Source organism: Ursus arctos, unplaced genomic scaffold (assembly GCF_023065955.2).
Source record: "Ursus arctos isolate Adak ecotype North America unplaced genomic scaffold, UrsArc2.0 scaffold_1, whole genome shotgun sequence".
Classification (NCBI taxonomy): Eukaryota; Metazoa; Chordata; class Mammalia; order Carnivora; family Ursidae; genus Ursus; species Ursus arctos.
In genome coordinates, this window is record NW_026622763.1 from 61,107,651 (window position 1) to 61,124,582 (window position 16,932).

The 16,932-nt window shown below is 36.3% G+C and overlaps 1 protein-coding gene across 1 annotated transcript in view; it reads left to right on the forward strand.

The window, feature by feature from the left end:
- The window catches only part of NUP35 (nucleoporin 35), a 37,946-nt gene that overhangs the window by 174 nt on the left and 20,840 nt on the right, over positions 1–16,932 (forward strand). The window contains exons 2-4 of the mRNA XM_026492381.4: positions 3,003–3,173; positions 6,468–6,595; positions 8,970–9,036. Of these exons, the coding sequence (XP_026348166.1) occupies positions 3,003–3,173; positions 6,468–6,595; positions 8,970–9,036 (366 nt within the window). The remainder of the gene's footprint in view (positions 1–3,002; positions 3,174–6,467; positions 6,596–8,969; positions 9,037–16,932) is intronic.

Consider the following 16,932-nt stretch of genomic DNA (forward strand, 5'->3'; position numbering starts at 1 on the left):
ACTAAAAGCCAATAGTCATCAGGCTCTTCGCTAGTTTCAGTCGCGGGGACGAGCCCCTGGTTCACCCCCAGGTTTCTACTTGTCCCCTTGCTCAGGGGGTCGCCACCCTGTAGCCAGCAAGGTGGCTCCGGGAAGCTGCGGGCTCTGGGTTGGGTGTGGAAATGACTGTCGAGTGGTTACTACGCCTTTTTGTCTCCCCCCCCCCCCCCCGCCCCCCACGCGGGCCTCGCTCGACCTGCCCAAACCTGAGACCCTCCCAGGGCTGGGGACGCGATGCTGAGTTCCCAGATCCCGGGCGGCTTTAATGGGAAGGAGCTGAACGGCGTACACGTGGGTGGGCGGTGCCCTGGAGTGTGGTTACGATTTACCGTTCTTTGGTCACCTGGCCTTTTAGTTCCTGTTTGATTCTTTTCCTCTCCTGGGCCTTGTAAAAAGTAATCTGTTATTACTAGAAACTTGAATCGTGCGACATTTAACCCGTTGATTATAGCTGTGAAGATATTGGCGTTAATAAGGAGCCAGCAGTTAGTACCATTTTCCCGCCTTTATCTTGGGGAAGTGACTTTGTAGGAGGTCTTTTCCTCTAAGCAGTCACGTAATGAATTTAAAAAAAAAAAATTCCCATTGTTTAACGGAGAGCCTTGCTGAAAATGTTATCGTTGGAAAAAAAATCAAGTGAAGAGGATGTCGATTTCCTTTTTCTTTGCTGACTTTTGGCACTTGTGAGAACCGTCAAGATTTTTAGAGCGGAAAAGTGCTATCATAGAGACGTATTTGAAAATTAAGCTACAACATTCTGAGCTTGGAAAAGAGAGCCAGCGCGATATGTGTTTGTAGAATTAGGGTTTTTGTTTTTTGTTTTTTTTTTTTTTAGATTTGAAGGGTGTTTAGTGCTTGCCATGCTTTGTGCAAAATGTTTCTTTTCAGACTAGAGTAACTTGATTTTAGTTTTGGTCCTAAAAAACTAAATGCATAACGTCAGTGCAGGTGCTCTGCTACCTTTAAACTTACGTACAGATAATGGTCTAGGTATTTATGCTTTGTATTATTTTAGAGAACAGGAGACCATTCATTTCCAGTTCCAAAGTTTTCTACTTAAAACATTTTGGGAGTGCATATTTCTTGGGACTGCAAATGTGAATAAACTTGGCCCTGTTCACTGCCTGATTAGAAATCTGACATTTCCTGATATTAATTGTTCAAGTTCACATATTGCAGGTGTCGCATGTGAAGAATAAATAATTTTCCCAGCACCTAATATTATATTAAAATTAACGATTACGTCAGCAGACAGTGCTGGCTGAGTAAGACCTAGGGCTTACCATTTTAGATGTACAGGCCATGAAATGGAATTAAAGACTTGTAGGATCTATTGTTATAGTTCTCCAAGTGAAATTTGGATTGAGGGGTGGTTAGTAACAGGTGGATTAATATCCCTTTGTGCACTCACTCTCGTCTTTCTAGTGTATCACAGTATTTTTCAGAACTTTTCTTGACTTAATTCTTCTTACCAATTGCCATATATATTTTTTCTTTTGGGGGATGGGAGAATGAGGTAGTTGGTGGTACCTAAAACTTTGTTTTTACTACTATAGGTTTCTAAAGATCTGTTCAGAATATGCTTTTGTTTAGACTTTTGGTGTGTATGCTCTTTGGAAATATGTAATAGTAACATAGTAACATAGCACTTCAAAATAATTATAATATAGTTACAGTTCTTCACAATTTATTTCAGTATTTGCTTTATTTTTTCCTGAATTACTTTGCCTTTTCCCTCTTTTATACACTTGCATTGGTATTGTTGATACCTAGGTCTACTATAATGAGGAAGGATAAATAATTGACTGCATTTGGAAGCAAGAAACAAATTTTGAGGCTGCTGAGAAGTCAAGGAATAGTTAACCATTATAAATAAATAATACATCGAATGTTTGACCTTTCTGAGTGCCATGAATCACATTCAGGCTTGTCACAGTTGAAAACTAAGTTTTCATAAGCAGAAATTGCAAACTCTGCATTTACATTTTAGTCACTTAGTTTTTGCTATTCTGAGATACCTTCAGAATAATAATAGCTAATGTTTGTTGAGCACTTACTGTATATTACGTACTGAGTTAAGTGCTATATGTGCTGTAATTCTAAGCAAAGCTCTGTGACTGAGTAATATGTTTATGCCCTTTTTGCCAAGAGACTTGAACCCAGGTCTCTGACTCCAGGGCCCATGTTATCCTTACTGTTGTATTTTGCTCTGAAATTAGAGGAGGTTATAGCCTCCTTATCTTCATAGTGGGATAATAATACCTACCCTGTAAATTGGGAAAATTAATTTTGAATTGATGATTGTGAAATATCAGCTCTCTTTAAATTGGTTTTATGTTGGGGAGACTTTAATTGGTTATTCTTAACTTTAAAATTATTTTAAAGAATGATCCAAAAAATAAATTTTCCAAATTTTTCAATGTTTCTTAGTTGGGATGCTAGTCATTACTATTATTTCATGTGTGCTCCAATGTGTGCATGCTTTTACTTTTATTACGAAAATGATTTACAGTTGTTTCTGGGAAAGAAAAAAATGGGACACATAGCAAGCTAAACCCATTGTGTTTGATTTGCTAAGACTTTGTGTAAGTAACTAGTGCACCCTGCCCTTGTTTTTGGTTGTTGCTTAGAAGCTGACCTAGAAGTGAGAAGAAGTTATTCTGTATGTAGTAAGAATTTTTTTAAGGTAATCCAAAATTTTTCCATTTAATAATAAGTGTTGTTTCTTAAACCTGGGAAATAATGTAAACAAGAATAACTTGGAGATTAATATTGTTAATAAAAATACTTTTACATTTTTATAGAAATAATTTTTATTGGTTTTTAAGATAATAAATTCAACTATGCTTCTGTAATATGTAAGTTTTGATTAAATTCTCAGAATTATTTATGCTAGATTCTTGCATCTTTTTGTTAGATATTGTAACTTTAAGGTCCTTTGTTTTATTTTTTGCTTCATTTAGGATCTGAACCAATGATGTTAGGTTCACCAACATCTCCAAAGCCAGGGGTTAATGCCCAGTTCTTACCTGGATTTTTAATGGGGGATTTGCCAGCTCCAGTAACTCCACAACCTCGATCAATCAGTGGCCCTTCAGTAGGAGTAATGGAAATGAGATCACCTTTACTTGCAGGTAGGTAAATTGCTTAAAATAATTTCATAGTACTATTAATACATGTATTAGGATTTTAAAAAGAGTAATGCTACAACATTCACCCTTATCAGCACATTAATTAATTGAAAAAATTAAGCAATGCCTCTTTTCAATTTTTAGATTCTTGAAATAGAGGTATAAGTATTATAAGCTACTGTAATTCCAGGAACCATTCATTAAAACTCTGTGTACTACATTTCATCCAATTTAAGATGCCCTTGATTGTAAAACTCACTATTATTTAAAGTACCACTAAGAAAGAAAAGCACTAAATAGGATACAATGCCAAGATACCATTTTTTGTAAATTATCCACATCAAAGATGTTAAAAGTGTGGAGGGCTGAGGAAGAAATGTCATTTAACTTCAACTGAATAATTTAATGCATTTAAATAATTTATCTTAAATATGATAATAGCAAATGTTTAGTCAAAAGAACTAATTTGTTTTTTTATTGAAGTATAATCAACATGCAATGTTATATTAGTTTCAGTGTACAACATATTGACTTGACAGTTCTGTGTATTAGTGCTTACCATAAGTGTAGTCACCATCTGTCACCACACAACATTATTACAATATTATTGACTATATTCCCTATACTTTTCATCTCTGTGGCTTGCTTATTTTATAACTGGAACCTTGTTCCTCTTAATCCCCTTTATTTTGCCCATCCTCTTACTCACCTCCTCTCTGGCAACCAGTAGTTTGTTCTCTGTACTCAGGAGTCTGGTTTGTTTTGTTTGGTTGGTTTTTTAGATTTCACATATATGTGAAATCATGGTATTTGTCTTTCTCTGTCTGACTTATTTCACTTAGCACAGTACCCTCTAGGAACTTGATAGATGAATGGATAAAGATGACGTGGTATATGTACACAGTGGAATATTACTCAGCCATAAAAAAGAATGAGACATTGCCATTTGTGACAATAAGAATGTAATTTGAGGGGCGCGTGGGTGGCACAGCGGTTAAGCATCTGCCTTCGGCTCAGGGCGTGATCCCCGCATTACGGGATCGAGCCCCACATCAGGCTCCTCCGCTATGAGCCTGCTTCTTCCTCTCCCACTCCCCCTGCTTGTGTTCCCTCTCTCACTGGCTGTCTCTATCTCTATCGAATAAATAAATAAAATCTTAAAAAAAAAGAATGTAATTTGAAATTTGTAGATATGAATTCTAGTCATAGAGATTAAGATTCTCACCTTGTTAAAGGATTTACTCTACAAACTATGGGGAAGTTTTTTACACAGAATTTGCAATTATCGGCATAAAATACTATTGCCTAAATGCAGCATGTACCTTACATGACTCTAGCAAAGAAAGAATTTAAAAGATAACTGAAGTTTTGACTATGAGTAATGAGAATTAGCTACAAAAATGGTTGAATTCCAGATGTGAGCTGATATCCTTTTAATGGATGTTTAAATGGAAAACTTCTTACTTTGATTGCCCTTAAGGTATTGGTTTAAAGTGGTTTATTATTTTAAGATTGATCAGGGATAATATGAATTATATTTGAAGTAATTGACTTAACCTTCTGGATAGGTTTTTGTTTTTTATACAATTGACCCTCGAACAATGCAGGGGTTAGGAGAACCGACCCCCTGGACACTTGAAAATTCTCGCATAATTCTGACTCCCCAAAAACTTAACTACTAATAGCCTGCTATTGACTGGAAGCCTTACCGATAACATAGTTGACTTACACGTATTTTGTATGTTATATGTATTATAAACTATCTGTATGGTAAAGAAATTTAAAGAGAAGAAAAGGTTATTAAGAAAATCATAAGGAAGATGGGGCGCCTGTGTGGCTCAGTCAGTTGGCCATCCGACTCTTGATTTCTGCTCAGATCATGATCTCATGGTTCTGGAATTGAGCCCCTTGTTGGTCTCTGAGCTCAGCGGGGAGTCTTCTTGAGGATTTTCTTTCTCCCTCTCCTTCTGCCCCTCCCCCTGCTTGCATGCTTTCTCCCTTTCTATCTCTAAAATAAATAAATAAATCTTTAAAAAAAACTATAATGAAGAGAAAATGCATTTGCAGTACTATCCTGTAAAAAATCTGTGTATAGGTGGACCTGTACAGTGCAAACTTGTCTTATTCAAGGGTCAAATGTATATTTTAAATGTGTTTTTATTGTAGCTACTATATATTGAGTACTTATGAGCCAGGCAGTATGCCAAGCATTTTATATGTTACTTTCATTCTTTTGTCAGTCTTAAAGGATAGGTAGTAGTATCCCTGATTTTCAAGATAGGAAGCTGAGGCTGAATGCAATAATGAACTTGCTTAAGCCTACTTATTAATAAGTGACAGAGCAGGAGGTTAAAGCCTAGGTCAGTCTTGTTTTATAGCCTGTGCTCTAAGTAGCTCATACAATACTATTTAAGCTCAGACATTAAGTCATAACAGAGTCTGGATTGTTTCACTGTTTGGCATTGCTGATTCTCTAACTTATAAAGACATCTTTATGTCCCCAAAAGTTGATACTGTTCCTATGTATTTATTATGTACTTAAATATATTTCTATTGTGAGAAACATGAATGGGATCTATTTAATTTTGACAGTCAATTTCCACATTAGGGGATTATAATTATTCAAGTGTATACAAGCTGGAACTGTTTACCTACTTTCAAATGAGAAATAGGATCAAGTTTTGTATTGAAATGTTAAGATTTTATAGAGAAAGCAAAGGCTCAATGTGTTTACTAAAAACTAAAATTTCTGGGGCTCCTGGGTGGCGCAGTTGTTAAGCGTCTGCCTTTGACTCAGGGCGTGATCCCGGCGTTATGGGATCGAGCCCCACATCGGGCTCCCTGCTCTGCTGGGAGCCTGCTTCTTCCTTTCCCACTCCCCCTGCTTGTGTTCCCTCTCTCTGGCTGTCTCTCTCTGTCAAATAAATAAATTTTAAAAAATCTTAAAAAAAAAAGCAAAAAAACAAAAACAAACTAAAATTTGTTTTCTTATTCTGAAACCTTTTATTCACATACAGTCTGTGAATCACCAGCATTGGCATAACTGGGAGCTTGTTAGAAATTCATAATCTCAGGCTGCACTTCACATGTTCTGAATCAGAATCCGAATTTTAACAGGATTCCCAGGTGATTCTTAAGTGTATTACAGTTTGAAAAGCCCTACGAAACAGGAGTTTAAGTCAATATTTTAAAAATATAAATGGAAAAGAATCTTACCAGAAAGAATCTTAACTATTTTAAAAATATAAATGAAAAAGAATCTTTTTCTCACCTGAGTGTATTTTTTGTACATTGTAGGTGGGTCACCACCACAGCCAGTTGTACCAGCTCATAAAGATAAAAGTGGAGCTCCACCAGTTAGAAGTATATATGATGATATTTCCAGCCCAGGACTTGGATCAACACCTTTAACTTCAAGAAGACAGGTGACATACATAACCCTGTTTATGATCCACAATAATTGCATGTTTTTATGTGGGTGTTCACTGAGGATTGGTAATTTAAAATGTTTTTCTGAGGTGTGTTTTATTGTAACTGTGTTGCACAGAATAAGCATTAAGGACATTCATCATAGAATCTACTTAAATTGTGTTTATCATGAAATGTACTTAAAAATGTAATAGAACACCAGATTATTTTTCTCATATCAGTAATTCTATGGTTTTACAGGTTCTGATCTTACTATTTCAGTTGATCCTCAAGGTGAATTTGCAAAGTAGCTATTACGGGCTTCATTTTATCATTGAGGAAATTAGGACACAGAAAGCTTAAGTAATTTGTCAGCTAGTCTAGTGGAGCCAGGCTTTAAAGCCAGGCAGTCTTCAATCTAGAGCCAGTGTTTGTAACAGCCATGCTGTGCTAGCACTACTGTGGTTAACTCTTGATTGTTAGTTGAAAGGTAGTATGGATTTTTCTAAGTATGAAGTTAGTAGCTGATATAATTAGAAGTGTTCTGTCACTGTTGTGCTTAGCAGGACTTAAACAGTGTGTCAGTTTAACTGATAAGTTATTTGAATAAAGACATTTCTGCTGTTTGGTTTGGAGAAATGTTTTGTCTTTCCTTAAACCAAATATAGCATAGTTATTGGAAAGTTTAAGAATGGTAGGGAGCATCTTTCAGTAAATTTTGACTTTTTATAGGCTTGATACACCTAGCATACTAGGCCTACTTGTTAAGCAAAGCAAAATTGATTCATTGTGTTAAACACATTACCTTCTCTTTCCAACACTTTTATAACTGTTCTGTCCCAACACAGTAGCCACTGGGCAAGTGTGGCTGTTGACACTTGAAATGTGGCCAGTCCTGTACTTAATTGAGATATACTTAAGTGTAAAATACACACCAGATTTTGAAGACTTAGAAAGAATGAACTATCTCACTTACTTGTTAGGTTAATTACATATTGAAAGTGATAATTTGGATGTACTAGATTAAATAAACTACTCGTTTATACTTTCTTAATGTGTCTACTGTAAAATATAAAATTACTTATATTGCTTGTGTTATATTTGGGCAGTGGTATTCTAACTAAATCAGAATATTCTGGCCTGGGATATTTTTCTAAAGGTTGACAAGTAAATCTGATGTTTTGTTTGGTATGAGAACCACTGGCTTATAAATTCATGCTAGTTTTCATTACTCCTCTAATGATCAATGAAAACAAAGGTAGTTTAAAGTTATTGCTATATTCAAAATGTTTAAAAGCCTTGTGTCGTAATTTGTAGAGAATGTTTTTGACTTAAAGGTTGGTAAGAATATTCTTATTAAAAAGCCCAAATTAGTTTTGCCCCCTGAAGCTTTGCTCAACCTCTTCCTAATCATGAAAGAAACTGCCATTAAGAATTGAACAATAATAAGTTTTGTATCTCTCTTAATATTATTTCAACATTTGGTTCTGGTTGCTAGATAATAGCCAGATTTTAGATTTCCTTACTTTAATCAGTTTGTTACAAAAGAATCTATATTTGTATATTTACTTGTAGAGAGTCTGTTCTTATTCTTGATTAGATCTTGTTGTGTTTGTTTATAGAAGGACTTTTAACTGTTCAGTCTTTCATTTTTCTCCCATTTAAAGGAATTAGTATTGATAATTTTCCTGTTTTGTAACTTTCTACTAGTAGAGACAGATATGCTGTCTTTATAGACTGATTTCTATCTGTATTATTTCACGGTTTGTAAATGTTTAAAAACAGGATTCTCCCATCTTTCTGTTTTTCTCTGTGAGCTTGGTGATGTGAAGAAGAATCACCATGCTCTCTGTTATTTCAAACCGTGTTTTTAGGAACTAAAAACAAATAGCAGGGGCGCCTGGGTGGCGCGGTTGTTAAGCGTCTGCCTTTGGCTCAGGGCGTGATCCTGGCGTTCTGGGATCAAGCCCCACATCAGGCTTCTCCGCTGGGAGCCTGCTTCTTCCTCTCCCACTCCTCCTGCTTACGTTCCCTCTCTTGCTGGCTGTCTCTCTCTGTCATATAAATAAATAAAAAATCTTAAAAAATAAAAAAATAAAAACAAATAAAAACCAATAGCAAAGTTACTTTCTACTAAAAATAGTGTCTTTATCTGATGTAACTTATTTTAAACAAAGAATATGCTAAAGGGTCTAGCATATTTTAGATTAATACTGCTCAATTTAAAAAGGAAAAAAGTTGGAGCACTCTTAGGTTGTGAACTAATTAGAGGCATCTGTAGTACTTCGTAGACATGCAGTAGTCTGTTGAATGAGACCTTTCAACACTGTGTTATGGTTACGCTTAGAACTTTGTGCTTTTACTTTAACACTTTATTCTCTTTTCATGTAGCCAAACATTTCAGTAATGCAGAGTCCTCTTGTTGGAGTTATGACCACTACGCCTACTCCTGGAACAGGTAAATAACTCTGTTTAACATCAAAGACTTTTCTTTCCTCTTTGAGATAATATAAGACTTTGTTGATAATTGACAAAATTTTTTCTTTTGTATTTCAAACTTGGAGACTTTCTCAAATGTTAGTAACTTCATTCAGAGAGGAAATACTTTGTATATTGGGATTTTTTTCCCCTGAATTTCTAGGTAAGATGTGATATTCTCAAAATATTGAGTTTTAAAAAAATACATACTTTTTTTTTTCTTAAGGTTTTAATTTACTTAGAGTGCACGCACGAGCAGGGGGGAGGGAAGGAGAGAGAAGGAGAGAAAGAATCTCAAGCAGACTCCATGCATGGAGCCTGTTGCGGACTTGATCCCATGACCCTGACATCATGACCTGGGCTGAAATCAAGAGTCAGCCACCCAGGTGCCCCCCAAAAATATGTACTTAATAGTGTCTCCTGAATTACTAAAAACTGTAATTTAAAAAAGAGGTGTTGCAATTGGGAAGAAAAGGAATACAGAGACTGAGGAATAAAGGTGTTTTGAAAGCTGTGTTAATGCATACCTATAAATCTAAATGTCATTAACTACAAACAGCCACTGATTATATGTAGTTTTTCTTCAAGATTAATAGTATTTTTATCACCATCAGCATCATCATTAGCACACACTTCTTACATATTCATATAATCTGTCAAATGTTCACTCAGCAAATGTATGAATACATATATTCATGGGACCTGGGAAACTGAACAAATAGATAACCCTTGCCTCTGTGGAGCTTGCATTTATTTACAGAATTTACATTTACAGATATATTAAATTGTAAAGTTTGTTAGAAGGTAATGCATTTTATGGAGGAAAATTAAGTAGCAAAGGGGGGCAGTAGGGGGTGTCAGGTCTTGTAGATTTAAATAAGGTAGTATATTAGTTTTCTCTTGCTGCCATAACAAGTTAGTACAAACTTAAAAGTGGCTTAAACAACAGTTTTAGAGGTGAGAAGTCTGAAATGGGTCTCAGTGGGCTGAAATCAAGGCATAGGTAGGGCTGTGTTTAGTTTATGGAGGCTCTGGGGGACAGATCTGTTTTTTTGCCTTTCCCGTCTTTTAGAGGCTACCCATATTTCTTTGCTTGTGATCCCCTTCCTCTTCTTCAAAGCTAACAAAACTTTGCATTTCTCTGGTCATTCTTCTGTAATCACATCTCCACTCTCCCCCTTCTTTTAAATACCTTTATGAGTACATTGGACCCTTCTGGGTAATCCAGGATAATCGCTTCATTTCAAGGGCAGCTGATTAGCAGTCTTAATTCCATCTGCAACCTTAATTGTCCTTTGCCATGTAACATGGCTTATTCCCAGGTTCCAGGGATAATAACATGAACATCTCTAGGGGCCATTACTCTGCTTCCTACGGAAAGGTAGAGGAAAAGTAACGTTTGCTCAGAAACCTGAGCTAAGTAAGGGAGTGGGGACAGTGTTCTAGAAAGAGGAAATAGCAAGTACAGAGGCACTGAGGTGGGAGTGTGTCTCGGGTGTTCAAGGAGGCTAGTGTGAAGTGGAGTGAGTAAGGGGTAGAATAGTAGGAAATGAGGTCAGAAAGATAATGGGGGACCCATAGTACAGGGCCATGTATGTCATGGTATCAACTGGTCTTTACCCAGAAAAGGTGGAAAACAAATAGGTTGAGATTGCTGCTGTGGTGATTATAGACTTTGGGGTGAGGGGCAGGGTAGAAGCAAGGAGACCAGTTAAGAGGCTACTACTGTATTAATCCAAATGAGGGACAAAACAAGGCGGGAAAGGAGAAAAAAAGGAACAACAACAAAAATGGAACAGAAGAAACAGTAGCAAGGCAGTAGATTTAAAATGAACAAAATCTACAATTGTTATAAAGCGAAATGTACTGAACACTCCAGCAAAAGGCAGAGACCATCAGAGTGGATAACGAAAGCAATATCCAATGACAAGTTAGATCTTTTTGTCTTCTAGGTCCAGGTTTTTCCTAGCCCTCTGAATCTTCATTGGTGGCAGTGTCCTTATAGTCACTTGTAGATAGATTTCTACTACCAGTTTGATCAAAGCTGTTTAGGCTTTTTCTGTTACGTACCTCAGATTTCTTCCAGGATCCACCCACTGCCTGGTTCAAAAGCCACTTCCATGTTTTTTAGGCATTTGTTACAGCAGCACCCACCCTTGTATCATAATCTGTTTTAGTTTAATTTGCTTTAATTATCATAAATTCAGTAGCTTAAAACAATACAAACTTACTATTTTTAAGATTTTATTTTTAAGTAATCTGTACACCCAACGCGGGTCTCAAACTTCTAACTGTGACATCAAGAGTCTTACACTCTACCAATGGAGCCAGCCAGGTGCTCCCCCTCCCCCCTTTTTAAAGATTTTAAAACAATACAAATTTATTATCTTACAATTTCTATGGGTCAGATGTCTGGACACAGATTGTTTCTTGCTTTAGAGCTCTGGTGTCAGCAGGGCTGTGTTCTGTTCTTGAGGTTCTGGGGATGAATCCACTTCCAAGCTCATTGGGTTGTTGGCTGAATTTATCTCCATGTGAAAGTGGGGCTGAGGTCACTGTTTTTTGCTAGCTGTTTCTGTTGCCTGGAGGTGTTTCTCAGCTTCTAGAGGCTGCCCTTCTTCTTTGGCCTGTGGCTCCCTTTCCATCTTCAAAGACAGCTGTGGCTGATCAAGATCTTTTTTATATTTTCAATCTCTCTGACCTCCCTCTTCTGTTGTATCTCTAACTTCTCTGTCATCTGCTGCTATTAAGGACTCATTTGATTACAGTGGGCCCACTAGAATAATCCAGGCTAATTCCTTATTTTAAGATATAACTAACTAATAAATTTCATTCTACGTGCAAAGTCCCTTCTTAGTAGTACTTGGATTAGTGTTCGAATTACCAGTCAAACCAGGGGACAGAAACTTTGAGGGAGTATCTTTAGATTTCTGTCTGCCACCTATATCATAGTGAAAATTAGGTTTGTTATCTCAGTTTCACTTACATATGTGAAGTGGAATGTTCTGGGGAATTAGTCCAGGTTTTAACAATCTTAATCTGGTCATACAAATAGGTAGATGACAGTGCTGTTACTTGACTAGTTGCTACAGTAGTGACTATTCATTTATTTAATTGAGTCAATAAATGATCCCAGAGACACTGAAAATGCAAAAACACATAATGCTAAGTAATGTATTTTATGCTTTAAAGGATCTCTTAGTTGTTTGAAGAGCACACATTGTAATATTGTTGTCAAGTGGAAGAACATGATTTCAAGTTAATTAAACATCCTTTTGTTATTTTATTTTTTCTAATAGTGTAACTCCTATGAGGTTCTTGTATTTTTAGAAATTAATATGTGAAAATACAAGAACTGTGGTAGGAAAATACACCTATCATAAATTGGCCACTGGGAGCCACTGCTGCTTCTACTTTGAGGTTAAAGAGTATGTATAGAAAGTCTTCATGGGGCATAAGTGAAAAAGAATTTTTTTTTTTTTAAAGATTTTATTTATTTATTTGACAGAGAGAGATAGCCAGCGAGAGAGGGAACACAAGCAGGGGGAGTGGGAGAGGAAGAAGCAGGCTCCCAGCAGAGGAGCCTGATGTGGGGCTCGATCCCAGAATACTGGGATCACGCCCTGAGCCGAAGGCAGCCGCTTAATGACTGCGCCACCCAGGCGCCCCGAAAAAGAATATTTTTGAAGAGATGATAGGCATGAGGATCTATCATACATGGTCAGTAATAAGCAAGAATTGGGAAAAGGAGTTGAGAAAATTGAAGGGAAAACATAGACCTTTTGGAGTTTTTTTTTTCTCCTGTAGTTTTAACTAAATGAAAATTTCTTGTATAATTTGTAAATTTTAACTTTCTGAGGTTGGCAGCTTTTATAAAGAGATGTCATGGGATTTAATGGCGTGACTTATTTTATGCTTAGGTTTTTGTCCAGTAAGGAGTTTATTTGTTTTAACTTTGTAGCTGATGTTAAAATTTTTTTAAATATCTTATTTCTGGTGCAGGGAAACCTTAGTCATATAACAAAGTGGGAACTCCAGATTAGAAATTTTCAGAAACTCTTTTCAACAATGGCCTATTATTGCACTGAATATGTTTGCCCTGTTTCCCCCTCCTTACCCCTCAGTTTTCTTCTGCTACTATTTAAATATTCCTCTGCTTTTTACACTCTTTTAAATTTTTCTTAATTTTTTTTGAGCAGTTCTTTCCTGTATCTATCATTTGTCTTCTCAGATGGTATACCAATTTTATCTACTGAATTAGAGTCCTTATTTTAGCATATTGTTAACAGATTAAGTGTGATATTCAGACTGTAGCACTTCTTGCCTGCTTTTGTTGATGCTAGGAGCTCAGAGTTCGGATACTATTCTCAGAAGGGAATAGAGGGGAATAGAGGACTAATTTATCTGTGAGGGACCTTTTCCTGACACTTCTTTTTCTGATCTGGGTTAGTGACTCCTTGTATGTGCTCCTGTACAGCTCTCTCTGCTCAGCTCCTATCTTTCTCCTTTACTGGATTATGAACTCCTTCAGGACACAGATTCCTTCTATTTTTTCATTATTTACCCATCACAGAGCTGGTTATAAAGGGATCTCAGTAAATATTTGTTGACTTAATGGATTGGTGGATATAAGTTGTAGGGAGTTTGGTGGCTGTGAAATGATAATGTCCATGTCCTAATCCCCAGAACCTCTGTGGTTAAAACAAATGGTTTAAGATCTTGAGAGGAGGAGCTCCCAGGGAAAGCTAGGGAGTTAAGGAGGGAGAAGAATGGGGAGAAGGTAATCCTGGTAATTACCTAGGTAGTTCCTAAATCCAATTACTAGTGTCCTGAACAGGAGAGAGATTTGACACAGACCTGAGAGACATACAGAGGATAAAGTGATGTGAAGACTGAGGCAAAGATCAGTGTTGTCACTACAAGCCAGTGAACAACAAAACATGCCAGCAGTAACCAGAAGCTAGGAGAGGCAAGCAATGGGTTTTCTCTTAGTGCTTTTGGCATACATTTGACCCTGCTGAAAACTTGATCTATCTTGGACTTCTGGCTTCCAGAGCTGTGAGAGAATAAATTTCTGTTGTTTTAAGCCACCCAGTATGTGGTAGCGTAATTTGTTATAGGAGACACAGGAAACCAATATATATGTATATAATGTTTTGAGGCAGTGACATCCCAGTACCAAAAAGAGGGTTGGAATGTTTGTGTGCAACTTGGCATGGCATAGTTTTTAAAAAATATAATTAGGAGTGCCTGGGTGGCTCAGTTGGTTAAGCCCCTGCCTTCAGCTCAGGTCATGATCCCAGGGTCCTCTGATCGAGCCCCACATCAGGCTCCCTGCTCTGTGGAGAGCCTGCTTCTCCCACTGCTGCTCCACCTGCTGTTCTCTCTCTCTCTCTGTCAAGTGAGTAAAAAAATAAAAATCTTAAAAAAAAAAAATATATATATATATATGTAATTAGAATAAACCATAATCTTATTCTAGATTGCATTAATTTCAGATACTACTGAAACAAATTATTGCAGATTTATGGCTTAAAACAACTCAAATTTATATTAAAATTCTGTAGGTCATAAGTCCTAAAATGTGTCTCAGTGTTCTAAAATCAAGGCATTGGTAGGTTCTTTTTCTTTTCTGGAGGTTCTAGGATGAATCTTTTTTTTCTTTCTCTCTCTTTTCCAGCTTCTAGAGTTGTCCATATTCTTTGGCTCATGGTTCCCTACCATCTTTGAAGCCTGTACTAGCCAGTTGGACCTTTTTTATATCACTCTTTCCTTCCCCATTTAAGGAACCTTGTGATTATGTGGACCTACTAGGTTAATCCAGGGTAATCTTCTCATTTAAGATCAGGCGATTAGCAGTCTTAATTCCATCTACATCCCTTATTTCTTTTAACCTACAATTTCTGGGTACTAGGATGTGAGCATCTTTGAGAGACCGTTTTCTGCCTACCATATTGACTTTTTAAAAATTAGTCACCAAAATTTGTTTAATCTCATGCCAGACTAACCATAGTACCATGGGTGGCATCTAGTTGTAGTATAGATAATATTTTATATTTTAGTTGAAACAATAAAAGCAGATAGTTTTTAAAAATCAAACAGTACTTTAGATACTTATAATGAAGTACAGCATTCTTTAGCTTTATTCCTCCAGAACCAACCAGTCTAGATCTAGTCTTATAGCTATTCCTTTTGGAATTTATCTCCATTTATCTAAATGAGATGCTGTATTAGTTTCCTATTGCTGCTGTAACAAGTTACCACAAATTTAGTGGCTTAAAATAATTCGGATTTCTTCTCTTTCAGTTCTAGAAGTCAGAAGTCCAGAATCATTGGACTAAAGTTAAAGTGTTGATAGGATCATTTTCTTCTGGAGGTTCTGGGGAAAATCCATTTTCTTTTTTTTTTCCTCCCAGCTTCTAGCAGTTACCTGTATTCTTTGGTTTGTGGTGCCTTTTATCTTTAAGTGTGTCTCTGCAATCTCTGTTTCCATCATCACATCACCTCTCTATAGTTAAAATCTCCCTCCCTTTACCTTATGTAAGGGTACTAGTGGATATGTTGGGGGCCCACCTGAATTATCTTGGATAATCTTCCCATTTCAAGATTGTTAATCACATCTGCAGAGACCCTTTTGCCATATAAGGTAAATATTCACAGGTTCCAAGTATTAGGATGTAGTCATGTTGGAGGTCCATTACTCAGTCAACCATATATGCTTATGTTGCTAATTGATTTTCAATTTTCAATATTGGTATATTTATCTTAAGGTAATTGGAGATTATCTATCTTCTCTCCCCCACATTACTGAATATAATTATATCAGACTTTATTCCTTTGTCAGCGTTTGCGACTATATAAACACTTTTTTATGCTGAACCAAATAGTGTAATTTATCCTTTCTCTAAAATTTTTATTTCTCTTTAAGTTAATAATTGTTTTTTTTCCCATTTGTCTGATTGTCTCTGTGCCATCTGCTCCCTTTATTTTAAGCAAATGTTGTTGCTAAGATACATATCTGCCTTTTTAAAAATGCTCAAAGATAGTTTCAAATACTTTTTTGTTTTGCTTTAAACTGAGAACTTCTCTGTCTTAACCTCTCTTTTGGCTGTTTACTGTTTCAGCATGGTATACACCTATCATCCTAGGACTTGCCTTAGCAAACTTCTAGAGTTGAGCTATTTTCCCTATTGTATGCTTTCTTCTTTCTTAGTTTATTTCCCCTTTTTGTGAGGAACATATTTGAGTAGCTTTCTAAGAAAGCTCTTATGAGAGAAATGAAATTTAAGACCTCATATCTGAAATGCTTTTTTCCCCCCGTCTTCACACTAGATTGGTAGTTTGGCTGGGTACAGATTTTTAGTTCAGAATTTTGGAGGCATCATTCCATTGTCTTCAAGCTTCTAGTGTTTTGTGGAAGTCACGTGTGGTGATGATTTTTTAGGCTTTGTATGTGGTCTGGTTTCAAAAAATTGAAGATCTCTCTATGGTTAGTATTCTCAATGTCAAAACTGTGCCTTGGTGTGGGACTTTTTCATTTGTTTTCCTAGGGAGTTAATTGATAGATCCTTTAAATCAAGATATTTAACCTACAGTTCTGGAAAATTTCCTTGTATTTGTTTGGTAATTGCTCTTTTTCTGTTTTTGTTGTTTCCTCTTTCTGGAATTCCTTTAGTTTGTGAGCTCTGCAGGGATTTCTAATTTTCTACTTTTTCTCCCTTACATTGTATTTTACTTTTGTATTCTACTTTCTGGGACATGTCTTTAATCTCAGTTTCCAACTCTTGTAATTTTTTATTTTGCCATTTAAAATTTCCAAGAACATTTTATTGTTGTAGTTCTCTAAATGTACTTAAAAACGTAGTATCTTTTTCTT